The sequence below is a fragment of the Lithobates pipiens genome, unplaced genomic scaffold, assembly GCF_037356315.1.
Source record: "Lithobates pipiens isolate NorthernLeopardFrog02 unplaced genomic scaffold, aLitPip1_a1.2 Scaffold_10, whole genome shotgun sequence".
NCBI lineage: Eukaryota > Metazoa > Chordata > Amphibia > Anura > Ranidae > Lithobates > Lithobates pipiens.
Window position 1 is genome coordinate 168501869 of NW_027507686.1, and position 26851 is coordinate 168528719.

At 43.5% G+C, this 26851-nt stretch overlaps 1 protein-coding gene across 1 annotated transcript in view; it reads left to right on the forward strand.

The window, feature by feature from the left end:
• The window catches only part of ATG2A (autophagy related 2A), a 209251-nt gene that overhangs the window by 179650 nt on the left and 2750 nt on the right, over positions 1–26851 (forward strand). The window contains exons 38-39 of the mRNA XM_077459540.1: positions 7649–7731; positions 25655–25776. Of these exons, the coding sequence (XP_077315666.1) occupies positions 7649–7731; positions 25655–25776 (205 nt within the window). The remainder of the gene's footprint in view (positions 1–7648; positions 7732–25654; positions 25777–26851) is intronic.

The window sequence follows — 26851 nt, forward strand, 5'->3', positions numbered from 1 at the left end:
GTGCTCACTGGAGCATTCAGAAGTTTTAGAAATACTTCTCTAACTAATGCTATCAGTATGTTTTGCAACAATAAGGTTGCAAAGGTCTTGAGAGAGCTCTTTCCTTTTCTCATCATAAGATATTTCTTGTGCGGCAACCTCGTAATGAGACACCTTCTTATAGGCCATCAGTTGAGACTGAACCAGCTGATATTTGCTCTGACAAGGGGCAGGATTGCTTTTTAATTACTGATAGATTTCATCTGGTGTCTTGTAGAGCTGCACGATTCTGGCTAAAATGAGAATCAAGATTTTTTTGCTTAGAAGATAGATCACGATTCTCACGGCGTAACATCATCTTTCACATTAAAACCAAAAAATTGTGCTAACTTTACTGTTTCGTTTTTTTTTTTTATTTTATTTATTGAAGTGTATTTTTTCCCCAAAAAAATGCATTTGAAAGACCGCTGGGCAAATACAGTGTGACATAAAATATTGCAGCAACTGCCATTTTATTCCCTAGGGTCTCTGCTAAAATTACCAGGGATCCCCGGGTTAGAAATAAGATAGGGACTTAGGTTTGTTCTTAAGTTGAATCTGTTTGTAAGTGGGAACAGGTAAATTTTTTAATCGTAGCTCCAGCCAAAAAATCTATTTTTAAGCTTTTTGGATAACCTAGGGAAGGGTTATCACCCCTGTAATATTTGTTTAGCTGTCTGTGCCCCTGTACAGAAGATTTCACCTCACTTTCTATCCCAATGATAATTGGATTTTGAAAATTTTGGCTGTTAGGGAAACAAGGATTGGCGATAAAGCATCAGTGGAGACACCTTTTTCTCATATTAACACTTACAGGAGAGAATTTCCCTTCCTAGAGGTAGATTTCCTCTTACTTCCCTGTCATCTCTCTCCGTTTATAAGTAGGAGTCGTTTGTAAGTAGGGGACCCCCTGTATATTATAATATATATATATATATATATATATATATATATATATATATTAGTGGCTTGGGGCCCTCTGGCAGTGCCCGAATGGTCAGTCCACCCCTGTTCACTCTGACAGAGCTCCAGAGTTTCTCTGTGGAGAGAGGAGAACCTTCCAGTAGAACAACCATATCTGCAGCACTTCACTAATCAGGCCTGTATGGTAGAGTGGCCAGATGGAAGCCACTCCTCATTAAATGGCACATGAGAGCCTGACTGGAGTTGGCCAAATGGCCCCCAAAGGACGCTCAGGCCATGAGAAACAAAATTCTCTGGTCTGATGAAACAAAGATTGAACTCTTTGGCCTGAATGGCAAGCGTCTTGTCTGGAGGAACCCAGGCACGGCTCATCACCAGGCCAATACCATCCCTACAGTGAAACATTTTGGTGGCAGCATCATGCTGTGGGGATTGTTTTTAAGCGGCAGGAACTGGGAGACTAGTCAGGATCAAGGGAAAGACAAATGCAGCAATGTACAGAGACATCCTTGATGAAAACCTGCTTCAGAGTGTTCTGGACTTCAGACTGGGACAAAGGTTCATCTTTCAACAGGACGATGACCCTAAGCACACAGCCAAGATAGCAAAGGAGTGGCTGCGGGACAACCCTGTGAATGTCTTTGAATGGCCAAGCCAGATCCCAGACTTGAACCCGATTGAACATCTCTATAGATATCTGAAAATGGCCGTGCACCGACATTTCCCATCCAACCTGATAAAGCTTGAGAGGTTCTGCAATTAAGAATGCGAGAAACGGCCCAAAAATAGGTGTGCCAAGCTTGTAGCATCATACTCAAAAAGACTTAAAGTGGTGTTTCCGCCAAAAAATAAAAAAAAATCTTTACTGTGCAATTAATCAAGCCAAAAAATAAATTGGTAACATTTTTTTTTTTTAACTTACCTTTTTTCCCTGTTGCTATGCGGTCCCACGAAATTTGTCTCTTCCAGTGCCTGGGCTAAAGACATCACTTCCCTCGGCGCCTCCGCTTGCTGCTGCTCCTGTGAGATGTGTGTCACCATTTCCCAGAAGGCGAGGGCTAGAATCTTATCTCCCTTGCCATCACAATAGGGCGGGACTTCCGATGACGCTCGTTGTGATGGCAACCTGAGCTGTTGACTGCTTGAGATCGGCGATACAACAGCCGGTGCATGCTGGTCTATCAGCGGCACAGTATCCCAGAAGAGGATGCCTGTGGGCTTCACATGCCCACAGGCAAGATGAGAACCGTTAGTGTAAACATTTTAAAGTTTATTATATCCGCGAAAGCTGAGATCTTAATGAAAGAAAAATGTAACAAGTGAGTTACATATTGTAATCACCTGTTCTTTGTCATTTTCCCCCCCAAAAAAAAAACAAAAAACGTTTAAGACAGTGGAACCCTGCTTTAAGGCTGTAATTGGTGCCAAAGGTGTTTCAACAAAGTATTGAGCAAAGCTGTGAATACTTATGTACATGTGATTTTTTGATTAAATTTGCAAAGATTTCAAACAAACTTCTTTCACATTGTCATTATGGGTATTGTTTGTAGAATTTTGAGGAAAATAATGAATTTAATCTATTTTGAAATAAGGCTGTAAAACAACAAACCTGTTTGAGAAGTGAAGCGCTGTGAATATTTCCCAGATGCACTGTACTACAACAGGAGCTACATTTGACATTTCCACTACACAGGTCTTACTCAAAGAAGAAAAGGCCAAGGTTTTATACCGCGTACACACGACCGGACTTTCTGGCAGACTAGGTTAGACGGAATCAGTTCTTTGGACAATCCGATCGTTTTTCATCTTAAAAATCCAACGGACCTAGAAATGGAACCTGTTTCAAATCTGTCCCATGGACTCAATTCCTATCGGGAAAACCTTTCGTCTGTATGCTAGTCCGACTAACCAAATACGACGCATGTGAAGCTATTAGCTACTAGCTATTGAACTTCCTTTTTTTAGTCTCGTCTTACGTCATCACGTTCAAAACGAACAAACTTAGTCCGTGTGTGGCCAAGTCCGTTCATTCAGGAACTCCGCCGAAAGTCTGTCAAGGATGACCGTCAGACCCAGTCTGCTGGAAAGTCTAGTCGTGTGTACGCGGCATTAGAAATAAGATAGAAGAAGGGCAGAAACCTGTGCTTTCAAAGTGCTGAGAACAGAACACTGGTCCAGGCATAATTGAAAGGAGAGAATTCATCCTATGGAGAAACTCCTAGGGTAGAAGTCCCAAGACTCCCACTACGTGAAGTATGCTTTCCATGTCTGATGGTAGACCTTACAGGAAGTGGACTTTTTGGCTTTAACATTATAGGAGACACTGATTTCGGGATTGCCCTGTCTCTTAGAAACTGGGCTTCAAAAAAATGACATTAAAACCAGCAACCATGAACCAGGATGGTAAATCTGTGATGGATTCAGCAGGTCAAGATGATCTTGTGTGATATAGCCCACGGTGCATCCACCAGAAAACTTACAAGATCTGTATACAACATCCACTTGGCCAATCCGGAGCAATGAGAATTACTGGAATGCTCTACATTTGAACTGAGTAGCAGATGCAGAAGAAGAGAGGAGGAAAGGTATAGATCAGGTAGTAATGAACTCGGAGTGACCAGAGCATCCACTGCTTCTAGAGGATCCCTGTACCTGGAGGCAAACCTGTCCAGTTTGTCGAACCTGGAAACCTGGAGGTCCACATCTGACATCACAGGTCCTGGAACACCTCCAGGTTTTGGAGCCTTTTTCCCCAGGTCTAGACATTTCTAGGTGAGAAAGTCTGCCTGCCAATTGTCCATGCCTGGAATGTGAAGTTATGTTCAAAACAGGATGCAGTGCAACTACAAGAAAGCTTTTGTTTCCTCATGGTTGATGTAAGCCACCACTGTTTGTAGATCAGATGATCCTCCAGCAGGTTGGTCTAACACCAGAAAGACAGCCAAGTTGCCCAAAGCTGTAAGATTTTGATTAGGATATGAGACTCCTGATGATCAAGTTACCTGCACTGTCAGGGTGCCCAGGACTCCTCTCTAGCCCAGCTAACTGGCATCTGTTGTGAGGTTCTGCCAAAGAACTAGAAGGAAGAACACAGAATGCATTTTAGAAGTCTGGTGTGAAACTGGGCATAACCAAGACCATATCTTTATCTGCAATTTTTGGGACAATGACATATAGGGGGTAATTTACTAAAACTGGAGAGTGTAAAATGTGGTGCAGCTCTGCATAGAAACCAATTAGCTTCCAGTTTTTTTTTTTTTTTTTGTACATTTTTGCTTAATCTAACCAGCTGAATTTAGAAGCTGATTGGCTACCATGTACAGCTGCACCAGATTCTAAGTGCTCTGGTTTTAGTAAATCTCCCACATGGATTCGTCATATTCTCTTTACCACCTTATTATAACAGTGACTGTGGCCACTGTATACAGAAGATTCAGTGTTTTTAGCATTACAACCTTGTATGATAAGGTAAGAGAAATATGTTAAACCCCTAGGAATTTCTAATTTCTCCATTATTGGCTCCTAAAAAGTGAGCTGATCAGTCATGAGCAGTCATAGAAATCCAATAAACAACCTAAGGCGGTCCATGAAAAGTAACGAATTCTATCTACCAAAAATATGAGCATTCTGTAAAACCCTCATATTTGTGCAACATTATATTAAATGCGTGTTTTTAGGTCCAGGAAATATAGGCATATACTTTGTGTGCATTTGTTTAGATATCTCAGACAAAAATGTGGGACTTTCAGATGGTATTTTGTTAACTTCGGACTAATTTCCTTTTGGCTTGAACAGTGGTATCCATGTTAACCTGGTATCCATTGTTATTGAGTGTTTTCTTTTTTTCTTATGATACTCTTACAGATGAAAAAGAAAATGCAAGAAATGCGTGTAAATTCTCAGCTGTGAAGACAGTCTGGCATGCCATTGCACTGGTGTTTAAAGGTTGCTTATCCCTAGGGAGGGCAATAACAGTGCTGCATTTCTTTTATTTGTAACCTCTGTAGCTCTGATGTGTACACCTGGAGACCTGGACATTTACAAATCATTTTGCTGCCTAATTTAGTCTTGCAAGTTTTTGTTACCTCAGTGAGGTCCTCAGAGTCCTCCTTTGATGAGGCTATATTGCATTTCAATAGCATTCTGAAGGATAGAAAACACTGTTCCTAAACTGTTATTGTAGCAGAGTAGATCACACACAAATTTGTATTGATTTGACTGAATTTCCCGATTTCATTTCCCGATTTCCTTTCCCTTTCCTTTACTTTGATGCAGACGGCCAGCTTGAACATGTATTTCAACATGTGTACCCCAAAAATTTCATTTTTTTATGCAAAATTATACTATAGAAAGTATAAGGCTTCATTTCATGTACACGGGACCTTTTTTACAACCTCTCCTGAACGATTTAACTTGACAGATACTAACCCACGCTTAAACCGTCCGTTTTGCTGCGTTTTCATGCCGCGTTTTGCTGTGTTTGCAGTTTTGTTTTCTTTTTAAAATGGGCAAAAACTAAACATGGGTTTAGCTGCATTTAGACGCGTTTGACATCTGAAACTTTGGAAACTTCAGCGTCTGAACGCATTTTTTGCCGTTAAAAAAAGGCCTATAAGCGCAACTGCCTAAAAACGGCAGTAAACGAACCTGTGTACATGTACACATAAGATAACATTGGATGAGTTCAGGGGCAGTTGAATAAAGTGTCCAACTGCCTCTGAACGCCCGTTTAGCTGCAGCAGTGTACATGGGGCCTAAGGCCGCGTACACACGGGCGGATTGTCTGTCCAACTTAGTCCGCTGAACAGTGTTTCAGCGGACAATCCGCTCGTGTGTGGGCTTCAGCGGACTTTTTCAGCGGACTGTCTGACGAACAAAGTCTTACGGAATTTCCGAAATTTTGTCCGTCCAAACTTGGTTTCAGCGGACAGTCCGCTCGTGTGTAGGCAAGTTGGACGGACTAAGTATGGCGCATGCTCAGAAAGGATTTACACGGCCGAAGGTTGCATTGCAGTGTATAGGACGTCGTTTTTCTAGTCCCGTCATACGTGCTGTAGACGTCATTGCGCACACTTTCAGCGGACTGTCTGCTCATCGTGTGTGGTCAAGTCCGTTCATGCAAATTTTGAACGGACTGTCTGTCGGATTGTCTGACGAACTTAGTTGGCCAGACAATCCGCCCGTGTGTACGCGGCCTAAGAAAGAAAGTGTATAGTCATATATAAAGGCAGAATTGTTATCGTTAACGTGGTCACAGCCCATTAATACCTACTGTGATATATATATATACACACACTACTGAGCAAACCTTTTAGGCAGGTTTAAAAAAATGCTGTAAATTATGAATGCTTTCAGAAATAGAAGTGCTAATAGTTTATTTTTTATCAATTAAGATGAAAAGTAAATGAACAGAAGAGCATTTCAAATCAGTATTTAGTGTGACTTCCTTTTACCTTCAAACTAGCATCAATTCTTCTAGGTGCACTTGCACACAGTTTTTGAATGAGCTTGTCAGGTAGGTTGTACCAAACATCTTGGAAAACCAACCTCAGATCTTCTGTGGATGTAGGCTGCCTCAAATCCTTCTGTCTCTTCATGCAATCCCAGACAGACTCGATGATGTTGAGATCAGGGCTCTGTAGGGGGGAAAACTACCACTTCCAAGACTTCTTCCTGCTCTTTATACTGCAGATAGTTTTTAATGACATTGGCTGTATGTTTGCAGTCATTGTCCTGCTGCTGGATACATTTGGGGCCAATCATATTAACCACTTGCATACAAGGCACTTACACCCCCTTCCTGCCCAAGCTGTTTTTCAGCTTTCAACGCTGTCGCACTTTGAATGACAGTTGCGCGGTCATGCTACACTGTAGCCAAACACATTTTTTTATCGTTTTCTTCACACAGAGCTTTCTTTTGGTGCTATTTAATCACTGCTGGGTTTTTTATTTTTTACTTAAAAAAAAAAAACAGACAGAAACTAGTAATTTTTCTCATTCACTGATGTGCGCTGATGAGGCGGCACTGATGGGCTGAACTGGTGGGCATTGATGAGGTGGCACTTATGGGCACTGATTAGGATGCACTGATATGTTATTGATATATCTGTCTGTATATCTATACTGATATATCTGTCAGCAGCTATCAGCAACTTTTTAGTTGTACTACTTTTGGGTGCCCTATAAATTCAGTCTTGTATTCCTCAATGAACAAGGAAGAAATTAAGATTTTTGTACTTTCCAAAACATTCTTCTTCTGGTTTGAAGGAGCACTGAGGTCAGTGTGAAACGCACGCGTCACCTCCTGATTTCAGACACTCTGTCTTTGTTGGCTGTTTATTGCTATTTTTTGGGGTAAAAACATTGTTGGAACGTTCCTGTGGTGTGCATCCGTTCTTTTCTTCCTATTGATCATCGCTGGCGGGCCGTGGCTTGCACCCAGCACATTTGGACTGTGGTGACTGCTCGCCTGGAGCTGTGTCTTCCTTGTTTGAATCTTCAGTAATTTAGAGTAGACAGAATAAAGAAAGTTTATTGTTGATTGGTTGCTGTGTAGATCATCAGAATACCAATGTTGCTCTTTGGTTTGTATTTATAGATTTTGGTCTTTCATTGACAATAATAATATTTCATTATTATTATTTATTGTTATTATTATATTTAATAACAACTATTGTGCATTCAAGAAATACTTGTTTTATTTCAGGGTACATTTGCTGGAATATTAATAGGACTGGCGCAATTAAATTGTTCTGAACTGAAGCTGAAAAGACTGTACTGCAGACATGGGTAAGGATATGAAACCATTATAAATGTATATTGTGATAATTCTGTTGGAATTAAAGTGGAACTTTAAAGTTGGGGAACAGGCAGGATTTTTAATGCAGAAGAGACATCCTATGTCTCTTCTGAAAAAGTTTCTTACCTGCCTGTCCACCTGTGCGTACGCAGCACAATTTAGGCAATACCGAACTGACCGAACTCCCACCGCTTTATCTCAGCCCAGGCAATTAAAATTGCCAGGGATCACTACCTGGAAGATGACAGCGGCTGCAGGAAGCTCCAGAACAGAGCAGCACTGGAGTGAAAGTAAATATAGTTCTACTTGAAGGGCTCTTTCACACACTGATGTCCGTTTTGACGTACTCCGCTTGCTCAGTAGGGATTGATCCATTAATCCCTGCTGAGCCGGCGGATGACAGGTGTGTCTCTGCTCACTGTGCAGGGATGGATCTGTCAGTGCCCCGCTCTCCTCTATGGGGGATCGGATGAAAACGGATCCACTTGTCCGTTTTCATCCGATCCTCCATACGGATGGAAAATAGGGTTTCCATCCGTCTGGATTTAGTGGATCGAAAGTTGGCGAACATGTCACCGCTGACATCCGTCGCTCCATAGAGGTACATGGAGCGTCCATTCAAGTGCGCCTGAAAAACTGACAGACAGACCTGAACGGTCTGTATCTTGTGAAGCATGTTTATTATAATAGTGGTAATATTAGAGCAATAGTTAAAACAGTTCTTTCAGAAACAGCCGCCCACCCAGTAAAAAGTAACTTGCTATAAAAGACTTTACTGTCAAGACCATACAGAAAAATGAGGGCACGATAAATATCCTAAGATGCTCTATGTTCTTTGGACTGTAACACCATTTGAAAAGATGCAGAGTGATGGAAGGATCATTTTCATGTTGCCTATGCCTGTCACTTTTCAATTTCCAAACCTTCATTATAATGTTCGTGCCATGTAGGTGGACAGTGTGACGAGGCGACGGCCTGTCAGGTTACACACAACAAAAGATTGACTTACCGCATGTGCCAACACACACAATGCCACTGTTAGATGTTGTGGACGTTGTCTGTTGTACAGTGTTTGGATTTGCCAAAACCAACTCATTGGAAGCTCTTAGATCAAATTTTCTCCACAGCAAATAAGCTGACACACAGAAATCCTTTTCAGGGGCCATCTTTTTCACTTTGTCATCTGGAATTTTGGCGTAAGTCACTTGCTTGCATAGAAGTAGACGACCCTAACAAAATAATCTCCTCATGATGATGTTGGATAACCACGTGCAATTATTTTAAAAATGTGTGCTAAACTTTCACTTAATAACATATGTTTGTGTCTCCTCATTTTATTACCTCTAAACATGGCATTTGACAGGAAAATGTTTCTTTTAAAGGTGCAGCATGCATCATAATTTTCCCATAGGCCTCTGTGTATAGAGAGAAAATGGTGCAGTCTGACTAGATTTTAATTTATTTCACATCCTTTCATCTGAGTTTTTTGTTTTTCTCTAAAAAGACCTGTACTAAAATGTTGGATAGTCCTTCTGGAATGGACAGATAAGGGTCTAAGAGCTAGAATAGCTATCTTACTTGGAAAAATGCTGCTTCAGGCTTTCTTCAGTGCTGTTCGTTTGCCTGAAAGCCCCAGGCAGTTAAATGTGTGACTTCTTATGAAGGTGCAGATTCAGTCAATCTGAATTTTTATCTTCCTTTTTTTAATAATGATCACTTGACCAACCATTTGAGTACCAAAGCCTTCAGTGTTGAAATGAGCCTGAAGTAGTAGCATGTTGATAGGAAAAGTGTGCATCTCAGCATTGCTAATATTATCTTATTCGTATATCCAGGCTGTTAACATAGCTACATGATAAAAGAGAAGTGTGAGATTAACAAGGAAAAAACAATCATACTCACCTAGCTGGATGCATCATTGCTCCGATTCTGTATGTGTCCCATGTCACCTCTAAGACCAAGAACTGAGTGATCAATGACCACTAATCACTCAGTTCTCAGTCTTCAATGAGCAGAGAGCTAATGCCTGTTAGTCACTGGCTCTCTGCTTTGCAGTATTTGATCCCCTACCAACCAACAATAATTCTGGCTCCTACAGGCTGGCTACATGGTGGTGCACAGTTTCGTCCTGTCATTTTAAAAGGTGCTCCCAATGACAACTTGTTATGTGTATAAAAGACACCTGTCCACAGAATCACTTTCTTCCATTTAAACCTCACTATCGTGGACAAGACCAAAGACCTATCAAAAGACGTCAGACAAGCTTGTATACCTGCACAGGGCTGGAATGGGCTACAAGACATCAGCAAGAAGCTTGGCGAGAAGGAAACAACTGTAAATGTAAGAAATACAAAATAACAGCCCTCAGCGTGGAGCTCCATGCAGGTTTTCGCCTCCTAGGGTAAGAATGTTCATGAAAAAAGTGATGGATCAGCCCAGAACTACACAGGAGGAGCTTGTGAATAATCTCAAGGCAGTTGGGACCGCAGTCGCCAAACAAACCACTGGTAACACAAAACGTTGCTATGAATTAAAATCCTGCAGCACCCACAAAGTCCCCCTCCTCAAGTAGACATATGTACAGGCTTGTCTGAAGTTTGCCAATGAATATCTAAATTCGTTAGAGAAGGATTGGGAGAAAGTAATGTGGTCAGATGACACCAAAATTTAGCTCTTTGGCAACCTTAAATATTTAAAGAAGATCTGTAAAGAAGAGTGGCCCAAAATTCCTCCCGAGATGTGTGCAAACCTGGTAACCAACTACAACAAATGTCTTTCCTCTGTGCTTGCCAACAAGGGTTTCGCCGCCAAGTACTAAGTCGTGGTTTGCTTGGGGATCAAATACTTATCAAATACTTATTTCTTTTTCATACATCATGGGACACAGAGTTAGGCTAATATTCATTACCTACTGGGTTAAGTGCCCATCAATTGCAGCTTCACTGTGCCCCATCAAACGCAGCCACCGTGCCTATCAAAAGTTAACATTTTGACCCCCCCGCCCGCTTCCTGTCTTCCCAACACTACTCTATCTCATGGAGCAGCGGGTGACGGTGGTGAGCTGTGTCCTCCATGTGTCTCCTCCTGATAGGCGATCAATCACAGCCCCTGTCTTTTCAGCCAATCAGGTGATGGGTAACACACCTGCGCTTCCTGATTGGCAGAGAGGAGGTTCAGTGTTAGTGTTTTTTTTTAACACACCTAGGTGAATTGCGAGCTCAATGCTCTGCACTTGCAGCTCACCTTTTTTGAAGCCTATTGGAGCCTATGGCTCTAATTGGGTGATTCGAAAATACACCCCCGCTGCTGTAATTCAGGCGCCTGAAAAGGGGCTAGACGCCTGAATAGAGGGTGGCGGCAGCAGCGACCATGGATAGATTCATTCAATGCATGAATCAATCCATTATTCATATAGGGGGGTGGCTGGAGAGAGTGGGTGGCGCCCGTGCTCCCTTAATGGACACATTGCCACTGGCACATGCAGAAATCAATGCAAACTCATTAAACAGTCCACATTCAGTGAAAGTTCATTAATATGCAGATCGTGATATTGCAACAAAGTGCTCCATGCATGCTGAAATCAATGCAAACTCATTAACAGTCCACATTCAGTAAAAGGTCATGTACTGCAAAGTTTGCAGTACATGAACTATCACCAAATGTGGAATGTTTAACCACTTGCCGACCGCCGCACGCCGATGTACGTCGGCAGAATGGCACGGGCAGGCATAAGCACGTACATGTACGTGATTTGCCTCCCGCGGGTCGGGGGCCCGATCGGGCCCCCGCCCGGTGCCTGCGGCGGTCGGTTTTCGTTCGGGAGCGATCCCGGACGAGGGGACGGCCATTCATTCATGGCCACCCCCTCGCGATCGCTCCCGACGAATGAAAATCCCCCGTGACATCACTTCCTCTCCTGTAATGTAAACACAGGAGAGGAAGTGATGTATTCTCTCCTCGTGTCGGTCTTTTTCGTTCCGGCACCGAGGAGAGAGGATCGGTGAGTTGCACCTAACACTACACTAACAGTAGAACACGCCAGGCACACTTTTCACCCCCCTGATCACCCCCCAATCACCCCCCAATCACCCCTGCCCCCCCCAGTCACAGTGACACCAAGTGCATTTTTTTTTTTTTTTTTTTTTTTTTTTTTTTTGCATTGGTGTCATTTGTGACTGTAATAACTGTTAGGGCAGTTAGGGCTAGCCCCCTTTAGCTCTAGGGTGCCCCCCTAACCCCCCCAATAAAGGTTTAACCCCGTGATCACCCCCCGTCGCCAGTGTCACTAATAAGCGATTTTTTTCTGATCGCTGTATTAGTGTCACAGGTGACGCTAGATAGGCAGGTAAGTATTTGGGTTCGCCGCAGCTTTTTATAGCGTCAGGGACCCCCATATACTACCGCATAGCCCCCTGATTGCCCCCCAGTTAACCCTTTCACCAGTGATCACCATATAACTGTTACAGGTGACGCTGGTTGGTTAGTTATATTTTTTTGTTTCAGGGCACCCGCCATTTATTACCTAATAAAGGTTTAACCCCCTGATCACCCGGCGGGTGATATAAGTTTTTTAGGGTCAGATAAGGCCTGCGTCGCCCCAGCGTCAGGTTAGTGCCAGTACCGCTAACACCCACGCGCAAAGCATACACCTCCCTTAGTAATATAGTATCTGATCAGATATATATTAGCGTTGCCAGCATTTTAGGTTTCCCAAAACGCATTGTTAGCGGGATCAGCCCAGATACCCGCTAGCACCTGCGTTTAGCCCCTCCGCCAAGCCCAGCCCAGCCCACCCAAGTGCAGTATCGATCGATCACTGTCACTTACAAAACACAACACACATAACTGCAGCGTTCGCAGAGTCAGGCTTGATCCCTGCGATCGCTAACAGTTTTTTTTGTAGCGTTTTGAAACAGTCGCTGACAGGCTAGGTGCTTTTTTACCTGTGAGTCTCACTAGTGTACCCCTAAATTTAGAGCCCAAAATGGCAAAGCGAAGGTACACTAGTGATGAGGCCTACACGTTTCTGAGCATGACAGATAGTGAAGAGGACGTCACTCATCTGTCAGATTCAGGCTCAGAATACGATCCTGTAGAGGACAGCGGCTCCATGACAGATAGCTCTGACGACGGAGATGAGGCCGCTGTTAAGAACAGGTGTGCCCAATCCCGTATGTATTCTGTTGTTGAGGTGCAGGAACCGCAGGTCACTCGTATGGAGCAGAGACGTACTAGAGCCGCTCAACCTTCTGGTGAACTGGCAAGCACCAGCGGCCTAGTACACCCTGGACCTACATCCAGCACTGCAGTAACACGTGGTGACGTGGCGAGTCCCATAAGTGCAGTTCAAGCTGGCGAGGTGGCAAGCACAAGTAGTGTCCCGCTGCCACCAAGAAGAAGACAAAGACAGGCCCGTCGTACCCATAGTGCCCTTCCTGCAGAATTCGCCAATCCTATTTGGGTGCCCACCACTTCTGCAGAACCCGTACTTCCCCCATTCACTGGCCAACCTGGCATTAACGTGGAAACAGTTGATTTTACGACACTTGACTTTTACTCACTGTTTTTCACCGAAGATCTCTTTAGATCTATTGTGGACCAAACCAATTTGTACGCTGCTCAACACATCGCCACTATTCCCCAGTCCGCCCTTGCCAGACAATGGAAACCAGTTACGGTTTCCGAATTTAAAATCTTTCTGGGCCTCTCCCTCAACATGGGCATAACCAAAAAGAGTGAGTTGCGGTCATATTGGTCCATTGACCCAATTCACCATATGCGCGTGTTCTCTGCTTCCATGTCCAGGGCACGATACGAGATGATTTTGCGGTTCATGCACTTCAGCGACAATGAACTCTGTCGTCCTCGTGGAGACCCTGAGTATGATCGGCTCTACAAAATTCGGCCCCTCATAAACCACTTCAACCAACGTTTTGCAGCCTTGTTTACTCCCGATCAAGTTGTCTGCGTTGATGAGTCCCTGATTAAATTTTCTGGTCGCTTGTCCTTCAAACAATACGTCCCCAACAAGCGTTCCAGATACGGGGTCAAGATGTATAAGCTCTGTGACAGGGCCACAGGCTATACACGTAGTTTCATGGTTTATGAGGGAAGAGATAGTCACGTAGAGCCGGAGAACTGCCCTGATTACATAGGAAGCGCTGGCAAGATAGTGTGGGACTTGGTGTCACCCTTATTCGGAAAGGGGTACCACTTGTACGTGGACAATTATTACACAAGCGTGCCACTCTTTAGTCACTTGTTTGATCAGCAGATTGGAGCATGTGGCACCGTGCGACCTAATCGCCGGGGCTTTCCCCAGCGGCTTGTAGAGTCCCGTCTTAGGCTGGGGGAGAGAGCCTGCTTGCGCAGTAATAATTTGCTCGCTATGAAGTGGAGGGATAATAAGAATGTTTTCGTTCTTACCTCCCTTCATGCAGACACGACGGTCCAAATTTCTACGGCGACTGGTGTTGTGGAGAAACCCCTCTGTGTCCACAAATATAACCTTAACATGGGAGGGGTGGACCTCAATGACCAGTTGTTGGCGCCGTATCTAGTTGCCCGTAAGTCCAGACGCTGGTACAAAAAAGTGTCTGTTTATTTATTCCAATTGGCTATACTGAATGCTTATGTACTACACAAAGCTTCAGGACGGACTGGATCCTTCCTCAAATTCCAGGAGGATATCGTCAGAGCCCTTCTGTATCCAGACGGTGCTCCACCTCACCTTCCCCTACCAGATGCAGTAAGCCGGCTGCATGAGAGGCATTATTCTTATGTCATCCCGAGTACCCCTACCCAACGAGCCCCCCAAAAAAGATGTCGTGTCTGTAGCAAGCGCGGATTTAGGCGTGACACCCGTTCTTATTGTCCCCGCTGTCCTGACAATCCTGGTCTTTGTCAGGGTGAGTGTTTTGAACGCTACCATGAACTAGTTGAGTATTAGCGCAGGGTACAGCATTGCACAAGCTAGGCACACGTTCACAGGGTCTCCCAAGATGCCATCACATTTTGAGAGACCCAAACCGCTGGAACCGTTACAACAGAAAAAGTGTTAAAGTTACAAAAAAAAGTGTTAAAAAAAAAAAAAAAAAAAAAGTAAAAAAACCAAAAAAACCAAAAAAAATATAAAATAAAAAAACCAAAAATAGTTGTCGTTTTATTGTTCTCTCTCGCTCTCTATTCTCTCTCTATTGTTCTGCTCCTTTGTACTGTATTCTATTCTGCAATGTTTTATTGTTAACCATTTTTTGTTTTCAGGTATGCCATTCAGCTGTAGCGTGGATTTATTTATCTTGACAGCAACAGCGTTTGCTCCCACGATATGTAAAGCCACGACTCCAGCGCTGTCGGAGGTGATTTCACCACCACAGTTAAAAAAGAGCATATATGCCGAAGCATGGGGGCATAAGGGGTGGAGGATCGATTTTGCTCCTAATGCCGCGTACATACAGTCAAAATTCCGACGGAGGGCTTGCCCGTGGAAAAGTTTGAATGTATGTACGCGGCATAACTTTTTTGCGGGAGGATGCCCCCATGCTTCGGCATATATATATTTTAGGCACAGATTGTGTTAAATGTGTTATTTTTTGCGATTTTTTTTGTATTTGCTTTGCAGGTATGGTAAGTCCTACTGTTATACTGTAATGTTACTTTGTTTTATTGTTAACCATCATTTGCTTAGCAGGTACACCATTCTGCTGCAGAGCAGATTTATTTATCTTGACAGCAACAGCGTTTGCTCCCACGATACATAAAGCCGCGACTCCAGCACTGTCGGGGGTGATTTCACCACCACAGTTAAAAAAGAGCATATATGCCGAAGCATGGGGGCATACGGGGTGGAGGAACGATCTGCTCCTACCTTTTGCGGGAGGATGCCCCCATGCTTCGGCATATATAAATGGTGCATGTATGCCCACCATTAGAAAGTGGGTGGATGAAGGGTGGTATCTAATGGTGGGCATGCCCACCGATCAATTTTTTTTTTTCGTTCAGCCCACAGGCTGCATGAAAAAAAAAATACAATATATGCCCAACCAGTTCCAGCAACATACTGGTATGTTGCGGGACTTTGAGTGCTTATACCAGAATGATGCCTGCAGGTTTAGGTATCATCTTGGTATCATTCTTTTCAGCCAGCGGTCGGCTTTTATGTAAAAGCAATCCTAGTGGCTAATTAGCCTCTAGACTACTTTTACAAGCAGTGGGAGGGAATGTCCCCCCCCCCGCACCATCTTCCATGGTTTTCTCAGGCTCTCCTGTCCCAACAGGGAACCTGAGAATGCAGCCGGTGGTTCCGCCAGCTGACCATAGAGCTGATCAGAGACCAGAATGGCTCCAATCATCTCTATGGCCTAAGACACCGGAAGCTACGAGCATTTCATGACTTAGATTTTGCGGGATGTAAACAGCGCCATTGGGAAATTGGGAAAGCATTTTATCACACCGATCTTGGTGTGGTCAGATGCTTTGAGGACAGAGGAGAGATCTAGGGTCTGATAGACCCTAATTTTTTTAAAAAAGAGTACCTGTCACTACCTATTGCAATCATAGGGGATATATATATTCCCTGAGATAACAATAAAAATCATAAAAAAATATATATAAATGAAAGGAACAGTTTAAAAAAAAAATAAAAAAGCAAAATAAATAATAAAAAAAAAAAAAAAAAAAAAAAAACACCCCTGTCCCCCCCTGCTAAGGCGCAACGCGGAACACAAGCGTTGGTCTGGTGGCATATGTAAACAGCAATTGCACCATGCATGTGAGGTATCACCGCGAAGGTCAGATCGAGGGTACTAATTTTAGCAGTAGACCTCCTCCGTAAATCTAAAGTGGTCACCTGTAAAGGCATTTAAAGGCTTTTAAAAATGTACGTAGTTTGTCGCCGCTGCACGTTTCTGCGCAATTTTAAAGCATGTCGTGTTTGGTATCCATGTACTCGGCCTAAGATCATATTTTTTATTTCATCAAACATTTGGGCAATATAGTGATTTTTAGTGCATTAAAATAAAAAAAAGTGTGTTTTTTCCCCAAAAAATGCGTTTGAAAAATCGCCGCGCAAATACCGTGTGAAAAAAAAATATGAAACACCCACCATTTTAATCGGTAGGGCTTTTGCTTTAAAAAAACACTACATGTTTGGGGGTTCAAAGTAATTTTCTTGCAAAAAAAAATATTTTTTCATGTAAACAAAAAGTGTCAGAAAGGGCTTTTTCTTCAAGTGGTTAGAAGAGTGGGTGATGTGTGACATAAGCTTCTAAATGTTGTGCATAAAATGCCAGGACAGTTCAAAACCCCCCCAAATGACCCCATTTTAGAAAGTAGACACCCCAAGCTATTTGCTGAGAGGCAGGTCGAGTCCATGGAATATTTTATATTTTGACAAAAGTTGTGGAAAAAATACATTATTATTATTTTTTTTTTTTTTTTTGCACAAAGTTGTCATTAAATGATATATTGCTCAAACATGCCATGGTTATATGTAAAATTACACCCCAAAATACATTCTGTTGCTTCTCCTGAGTACGGGGATACCACAAGTGTGAGACCTTTTGGGAGCCTAACCGCGTACGGTACCCCAAAATCCAAGCACCACCTTCAGGATTTCTAAGGGTGTAAATTTTAGATTTCATTCCTCACTGCCTATCACAGTTTCGGAGGCCATGGAATGCCCAGATAGCACAAAATCCCCCCAAGTGACCCCATTTTGGAAAGGAGACACCCCAAGCTATTTGCCGAGAGGTATGGTTAGTATTTTGCAGACCTTCATTTTTGTCACAAAGTTTTGAAAATTGAAAAAAAGAAAAAAAATATACATTATTTTTTTTTTTCTTCATTTTCAAAAACAAATGAGAGCTGCAAAATACTCACCATGCCTCTCGGCAAATAGCTTGGGGTGTCTACTTTCCAAAATGGGGTCATTTTGGGGGGTTTTGTGCTATTTTGGCATTTTATGGCCTTCAAAACTGTGATAGGTAGTGAGGTGTAAAATCCAAAATTTACACCCTTAGAAATCCTGAAGGCGGTTCTTGGTTTTCGGGGCCCCGTACGCGACTAGGCTCCCAAAAAGTCCCACACATGTGGTATCCCCGTACTCAGGAGAAGCAGCAGAATTTATTTTGGGGTGTCATTTCACATATGTCCCTGGCATGTGTGAGCAATATATCATTTAGTGACAACTTTGTGAAAAAAAAATAAAAGTTTGTAATTTTCCCGCAACTTGTGGCAAAATATAAAATATTCCATGGACTCAACATGCCTCTCAGCAAATAGCTTGGGGTGTCTACTTTCTAAAATGGGGTCATTTGTGGGGGTTTTGTGCCATCTTGGCATTTTATGGCCTTCAAAACTGTAATAGGTAGTGAGGCATGAAATCAAAGATTTACGCCCTTAGAAAGCCTGAAGGCGGTTCTTGGCTTTCGGGGCCCCGTACGCACCTAGGCTCCCAAAAAATCCCACACATGTGGTATCCCCGTACTCAGGAGAAGCAGCAGAATTTATTTTGGGGTGTCATTTTACATATGCCCATGGCATGCATGAGCAATATATCATTTAGTGACAACTTTGTGAAAAAAAAAATAAAAAAAAAAAAGTTTGTAAATTTCCCGCAACTTGCGGCAAAATATAAAATATTCCATGGACTCAACATGCCTCTCAGCAAATAGCTTGGGGTGTCTACTTTCTAAAATGGGGTCATTTGTGGGTGTTTTGTGCCATCTTGGCATTTTATGGCCTTCAAAACTGTAATAGGTAGTGAGGCGTGAAATCAAAGATTTACGCCCTTAGAAAGCCTGAAGGCGGTTCTTGGCTTTTGGGGCCCCGTACGCAGCTAGGCTCCCAAAAAGTCCCACATATGTGGTATCCCCGTACTCAGGAGAAGCAGCAGAATTTATTTTGGGGTGTCATTTCACATATGCCCATGGCATGCGTGAGCAATATATCATTTAGTGACAACTTTGTGAAAAAAAAAAAAAAAAAAAAAAAAGTTTGTAATTTTCCCGCAACTTGCGGCAAAATATAAAATATTCCATGGACTCAACATGCCTCTCAGCAAATAGCTTGGGGTGTCTACTTTCTAAAATGGGGTCATTTGTGGGGGTTTTGTGCCATCTTGGCATTTTATGGCCTTCAAAACTGTAATAGGTAGTGAGGCGTGAAATTAAAAATTTACGGCCTTAGAAAGCCTGAAGGCGGTGCTTGGTTTTCGGGGCCCCGTACGCGGCTAGGCTCCCAAAAAATCCCACACATGTGGTATCCCCGTACTCAGGAGAAGCAGCAGAATTTATTTTGGGGTGTAATTTCACATATGCCCATAGCATGTGTAAGCAATATATCATTTAGTGACAACTTTGTGAAAAATTTATAAAGTTTGTAATTTTCCCGCAACTTGTGGCAAAATATAAAATATTCCATGGACTCAACATGCCTCTCAGCAAATAGCTTGGGGTGTCTACTTTCTAAAATGGGGTCATTTGTGGGGGTTTTGTGCCATCTTGGCATTTTATGGCCTTCAAAACTGTGATAGGTAGTGAGGAGTAAAATGACATATGTATGCCCTTAGAAATCCTGAAGGCGGTGCTTGGCTTTCGGGGCCCCGTACGCGGCTAGGCTTCCAAAAAGTCGACCACATGTGGTATCCCCGTACTCAGGAGAAGCAGCAGAATGTATTTTGGGGTACAATTCCACATATAACCATGGCATGTGTGAGCAATATATCATTTAGTGACAACTTTGTGTAAAAAAAAAAAAAAATTTTTTTTTTGTCATTATTCAATCGCTTGCGGCAAAAAAATAAAATATTCAATGGGCTCAACATGCCTCTTATCAATTTCCTTAGGGTGTCTACTTTCCAAAATGGGGTCATTTGGGGGGGTTTTGTACTGCCCTGCCATTTTAGCACCTCAAGAAATGAGATAGGCAGTCATAAAATAAAAGCTGCGTAAATTCCAGAAAATGTACCTTAGTTTGTAGATGTGACAACTTTTGCGCAAACCAATAAATATACAATTATTGACTTTTTTTTTACCAAAGACATGTGGCTGAATACATTTTGGCCTAAATGTATGACTAAAATTGAGTTTATTGGATTTTTCTAATAACAAAAAGTAGAAAATATCATTTTTTTTCAAAATTTGCGGTCTTTTTACGTTTATATCGCAAAAAATAAAAATCGCAGAGTCAGTCAAATACCTTTAAAAGAAAGCTCTATTTGTGGGAAGAAAAGGACGCAAATTTCGTTTGGGTACAACATTGCATGACCGCGCAATTACCAGTTAAAGCAGCGCAGTGCCAAAGTGTAAAAAGACCTCTGGTCATTTACCAGCAAAATGGTCCGGTCTGAAAGTGGTTAATGAGTTTGTAGCTTGGATCACTTTATTAGAATATCATGATTGCTATATTAATTTCCATAATGAGCACTTTTAATGTAAATGACACACTCACATTACAAAAGTAATAGTGATATAATTTATTAAATTTTACCTGCTGTCTTGACCTAGAGGTTCCCCTCATGCTCCCCTCTTTCCCCCCCCTCCTCCTGATGTCATAGCCAAACACCGCCCCGGTGCCAAGGAGAAGATTCAGTGAAGGAAAGCCATGCGGATGAGGGTGACCTTACTTGCAGCCAGTCACCGGCTGCTTATGGGGGCATGAGTCGCCCCCCTGTACAAGCATGCCCATACACACCGTACGGTCATACACCATATTTTCAAGTGCCTGCGCCGCTACAGCAAGCCGGCCGCCGTGGGCTGTATATGTGTGGAAGGCGGCCGCAGAAGATGGGTCCGGGAGCTTTCTCTCATGCGGGATGGTGGCTTTTTGCCCCACTGCCCCGCAAAGTGCCACCCTAGGTCTAGGCCAAAACACTGCACTGATGCCATCTCTAGGTGAATGGACACTGGTAGACAAAGCCTTACACAGGAAGTGATCCCCTATATAACCCCTCACATACAGGAAGTACATCAGTTTTTTACTAGTGTCTGCAAGGTGGATGGGCACGTTTTGTTTGAGCTCTCTGAGCTCTAGGTTTCTAGTCCCACAGAGGGTTCTTAAATGAATCAAGGGATTGACCAATCAGATTCATTTGACACAGGCTCTATATTCTTAGATAAATGGTACCCAAGCCTCGAAAAGAATTGTCAAGGTCCTGCAAGGTTTTGCCTGTAATGTGACCTTGGGCGCTGGACCCTGTGAAGTGGAATTCTGGACACCACAGCGCTAAGGCATTCCCGCAGGGTGCTGTACAGGTCCAAGGGAGTGGACCCTACACATGAAATGGGTACCCAGTCCTTGAAGGTCTTCAAGTGACAGGAACCCACAGTGATGGGTGAAGATTGGGCTCTTAGTTTCTAAGCTGCCCTGCGCCTGGACGGGTAAGTAAAACCCCTTTATTTACTTATTGTGGGGGGCCCCAGTGAGTGTAACAGTCAAGCTAGCTAGAGGCTGGACACCTGTGTGGAATGACCATACGGGGGAGTATTGGGCTAGCTGTGGATGTTTGCAAAGTGTACCTTTTTGCTTGTGTCTGGCTGTTTTTCCTTGTGTCTGGCTGTTTTTCCTTGTATGATGGTGCACTATGGTGCGCCATTTCGCCTCTTGGTTTGCCATGCCACACGTGAGCAAGAGAGCTGCTGTGCTCAGCAGTTTGTAGGCAGCCATGGTGCACGCGGCTTCGCCATAGGCGTTATACGCACTCAAAGCCATGCGTGCGCTGTAGCCTAATCTGGGCACACAAAGATTTACGTCATATGGAGCCGCGCACACATGCGCAAAACGTTCCGGCCCACAGCCAGCTTATTTAAGCTGTGTATGCCAACCATGCTGTGCTTCCAGATGACAGCTGTGGGACACAGAGCAGGCTCTCAACCTGGCATTTGCAGTGGTTCATTTCTCCTTACCTGGGTCACGTGAGTCACCCGGTGTTGTTTGACAGGCTAATGTGCTTAGCATGATTGTTGCATAGGGGCTTGGTGAACCCTATTAAAGGATTTCACTTCTGAGGTGTGTTAATACTACACCCAGGTACTCTTTTTGTGGCTTGTAAATGTCTTCAAAAAAGAGGAGCGGGACCAACATTACAGGGAAGGGCACACCTGTGTTGTCAGTAGCTTCTGATGAACCTAGCCGTATCCCTAGTGTTGTATCCTCTGAAAGACCAGAGGCTTCTGGGAAATCTGAGCCGCTATCACCAGGGATGAACTGTCCTCAGCCCTAGCTGGGTTAGAGCACAGGATTGCTGGCATGATTGCCTCTATCCTGCAGGGTGGTAAGGAGCATGACTGATCCCCCTCCCCTGAGCCTCCTAGTTTGGAACAGGAATGGGTTGAGGATGGGGAAGAACTAAAAGCTCAGGATTCTGTCGAGGGCCTGGCGGATGCGTTTGCTTCTGAGTAATCTGGACAAGAAGATATCTAGTTGGTATCTGCCTCTCAGTCCAGAGGCTTTTGATCCAGACTCTAACCAATATGGTTCGTTCTGCCTTTAAGTTGCCTCTTGCAGAGGTTACTGCGCCCCCGGGTCCTCTTTGGAGTCCCTGAGGACTCTTCAGGCCGCACAGTCTTTTCCCTTACACCCACTGTTGGAACAGGCCTGTATATGTTGATTGGGAGCATCCTGACAGGATTTTTGTTTTGTTCCTCCTAAGAGGTTTTCCCTTCCCGTGGATGAAAAGTTTGTTTAGAAGTGGAGCATGCCAGCCATAAATGCAGCAGTCTATTCTTAAACAAGAACTTAACTTGCCCGGTAGATAATGCACAGTGCTTGAAAGACCCTGTTGACAAGAAACTGGAGTCATTATTAAATGGATACATTCTTTCTTTGGCCAGTTCAGCTATTCAGCCAGCTGTTGCCGCAATTGGTATCTGCCAGTCTGTAAAGGATCAGATCAGACGGCTTGACAGGCCTAACCAGGAGGATGATCTTGCTGAAAATAAGACGGCTATTCCTGGAGGGCTGTGTTTTGCTGTTGATGCCTTGAAGGATTCAATACAGCAGGTTTTTGGTTTGGTTCTCTTGTCTGTACATATGTGCAGACTTTTGTGGCTTAAGAACTGGTCAGCCGAGCTCCCTTGTAAGATGTTATTGGCTGGTTTCCCCTTTCTTGGGGAACGTTTGTTTTGGTGATGATTTGGACAAATATATCCAAAAGATTTCCGGAGGGAAGAGCTCTCTACTTCCTGTAAAGAGAAGGAAGCACCAGGCATCCCCCGCTTAAAACGCCAAGGACTGCTTCCTCAGGTGTCTCACGCCAATTCCTCCGAGGTTTCTAAGATCCAGTGTTCCCTCGGATCCTCCAAATAGAAACTTACTGTTTTAGGCACTACATAATTTAGTGCATCAAGGAGTGATTGTATAGGTTCCTGTATCCAAAAGGGGTGTGGGGTTTTATTCAAACCTATTTACGGTTCAAAAACCAAACTGGGACACAAGGCCAATTTTGGATCTAAGATCCCTGAACCGGTATCTGCTAAATACATCCTTTTTGGATGGAGTCTCTCCGCTGAGTTGTAGCCTCGGTCCAGTTGGGAGACTTTCTAGCCTCCATCGATTTAAAGGACGCATATTTATACGTACCTATCTTTCAGCCTCATTGGAGGTTCCTGCGATTTGCAGTAGAGGGCCGTCATTTTTGGTTTGTGACTCTACCCTTCGGGCTTGCCACAGCCCCCTGAGTATTCGCGAAGCTTCTAGCACCAGTACCGGGTCTTTTAAGGGCCCAAGTGATCTTGGTGCTCGGGTATCTGGATGACCTCCTGCTCAGAGATCACTCACTACAGGCTCCGGCAGTCCATATCCTGGGAGTAGAGAACTGGATGGCAGATTATCTTAGCTGTCAGCAGATCTGCCTGGGGGGAATGGTCCCTACACCCAGGGATGTACCAGGAAATTTGCCAGCATTGGGAATGGCCAGAGGTCAACCTATTGGCATCCAGGTTCAACAACAAGCTACAGCAGTTTGTGTCCCGAACAAGGGATCCTCTGGCAATTGGAGCAGATGCTCTTGTAGTTCCATGTAGCCAGTACTTTGTGGTTTTATGATTCCCCCCCCAGATTCCTCTCCTTCCACATTTGTTGCACAGGATTCAGAGAGAGGGGTTCCAGTCATTCTGGTGGCACCAGCCTGGCCCAGGAGACCCTGGTTCCTGGAGATTGTGAGACTGACAATAGAGGGGCCATGGACGATTCCACATCGCCCTGATCTACTGTCTCAAGGGCCTATATTCCATCCCAATTTACGGTCTTTAAATTTGACAGCATGGCTATTGAAGCCATGCTGTTGAAGGACCATGGCAACTTGGGACCAGTGGTGTGCCCTAGTAAATGCTAGAAAAGCTGTCACTAGGAAGATCTATCATAAGGTCTGGAAGACTTAAATTGCTTGGTGTGAAGCCAGAAAATGGCATCCTCGGAAATACGTGATTGGGAGAATTCTCAATTTTCTACAGTCAGAGTACAATCAGAGGTCAGATTTCGGCCCTGTCAGTATCTTCCAAAGGCCTTTAGCCTCCCATTCGCTGGTCTGAATCTTTATGCAGGGGGCAACTCGTTTGCCTCCCCCCATTAGGTCACCTATGTGTCCGTGGGACTTGAACTTGGTGCTGTCTGTGTTACAGAAACAACCATTTGAGCCTATCAAGGAAAATCCATTAGACTTGCTGTCATGCAAGCTAGCCTTCCTGATGGCCATCGACTCGGCTAGAAGGATGTTGGAGTTCGCAGCCCTTTCATGCAGGGAACCATACTTGATCCTTCACCACGTCAGGGTCGTGTTATGACCTGTTCCATCCTTTTTGCCAAAAGTTTTGTCAGCCTTTCATTTAAATCAAGACATTATTTTGCCCCCTTTTTTTCCTCTCTGCCTCGTTTGGTGGAAGAGAGATGACTGCATTCCTTGGACGTTGTCTGGGCAGTCAAGGTTTATTTGTCTAGATCTTCGGAGATCCGAGGATCAGACTCCTTTTTTGTTTTACCAAAAGAGTCTAAGAAGTGGCAGGCAGCTTCCAAAGCTTCCATTGCCAATTGGTCATTCAGGCCTATGGTCTGAAACGTAAAGCTTCTCCCTATAGGGTGAGAGCTCATTCTACCGGGGTGTAGGAACCTCCTGGGCTTTTTGCCATCAGGTATCTGGGGCTCTGATTTGTAAGGCTGCTACCTGGTCTTCAGTGCATACGTTCACAAAATGTTATCAAGTGGATGTTCGAGCAGCCGAGGATTCCGCTTTAAACGCAGTGTACTGCGGGCCGCCGTGTAAAGTCTGATGGTTATTGTTTGGCAGGGTGTCTCCCTCCCCCCAAGGCTATTGCTCTGGGACATCGGTAGGTAATGAATAACTCTGTGTCCCATGATGTACTCAAAGAAAAGGATTTTACAGGCAAGTATGATGAAAAAATCCAATTTTTTTACTCGCTGAATTCCAACTCAACTCATAACATTTGAGTTTTTTTTTTTAATGAATTGGTTGATATTCTGTCTCTATCATTTAAAATACACCTATGATAAAAGTTATAGACCTTTCATTTCTTTGTAAGTGAAATTAAATATGAAGGGGGTCAAATAATAATTGTCCCCACTGTATATCGGGTGTAAGCATGGTCACTTGCTTGCAGTTTAATAACAATGCTAGGGAGTAATTCTTATTCTTGACCAGATGACATGGTTTACAATGCTTTTCGTTTTGGAGTGATCGAGGAAACATGCAGGAAATGTTTTGCTTCCTGTAGTTTTCAAGCCTGCAGTTAGCTTGGGGTCATACACTCTGTAATCACATTTGGAACCTGGCCTAAGCAAAGCTGCATCATTTAAAAAGGAATCGCTTGGGATTTTCTGACACAGGTCAGGAATACCCATTATAACATTTAGAACATTTTTTTTTTTTTTTTCTGCAACAACTTTTTTTTTTTTTTACAGACTTCTTGGAGCAGAAAAAGTTTTCTCCTATGCTCTCAATGAGTGGCTGACTGACATCCGAAAGAACCAGCTACCAGGAATTCTGGGAGGAGTAGGACCTATGCATTCAGTTGTACAGCTATGTAAGTAACATGTCTCTGGGGTAAATGCTAGTTCCACGGTGTGATATATGGTATACAAACAATGGCCTGTATTGTTCCAGTCTTTATATTTAAGATAACTATTGCAACTTGTATTTTTACTTTACAATTGCTGTTAGGACCTATCGTTTGTATTAATATTTTAAGCAAACTACGTTGTATTTAAGGAATTGAGAAAAAGTACTAAAGAATTTTCACATGCAGAAAAAACAAACAAATGGAAGCCGCTTTAATGGGAACGTCCAGCACTAAATATTCTGGCTTTGGAACCCTGCCAATTAACATTTTGGAATCTGACTTGGCAGCTCCCAAATTCTCAGGGCCAGCTGGTTGTCTTTGCTGAGAAGTAAACAGACTAACACCAGGTGCCTTGGAGCTGGGAGTAAATTCCAATCATATGATAGTGACTGGGGGCAGATCTACCTTATGTTCCCACCGAAAGGGCCTTCCACTGTCTGTACTGAAAATGAAATACCTCTTTAAGGGCCGGTTCACACTATTGCGATGGAAGACATTGAATGTAATTTGCAGCGCACTGCTGTTCACATTACATGCAATGTCTGTGCAGTGCGATGTCAGCCATACAGATAGTATGGCTGATATTGCACTGCATTCGGTGCAAACACGCACAGGACCCTTTTTTCTGTTCGGACCAGAATCGGATCGCATGTGTGTTCACACATATGCGATCCGATTCATGTCCAAACTGTCAGTTCGCAGTGCAGGAATGGTGTCGTTAACATATAATGACACTCCCTAGCAGTTTGCCGTGCGCATGCAGGTACCCACAGTTGATTCGCAGGGTTCTTGCATCTCAATAGTGTGAACCGGCCCTAAAGGATAAAACCTTTGGAACATGTTACCTGTTCCACCCGTTTTTTTTTTTACATTGTTTAAACAATAAATTGTGTCACTTTTATTCCTATTACAAGGGAATGTAAACATCCTTTGTAATAGAAAAAAAGCATGACAGGACCTCTTAAATATGAGATCTGGGGTCAAAAAGACCTCCGATCTCATATTTAGACTAAAATGCAATAAAAAAAACGTCATTTAA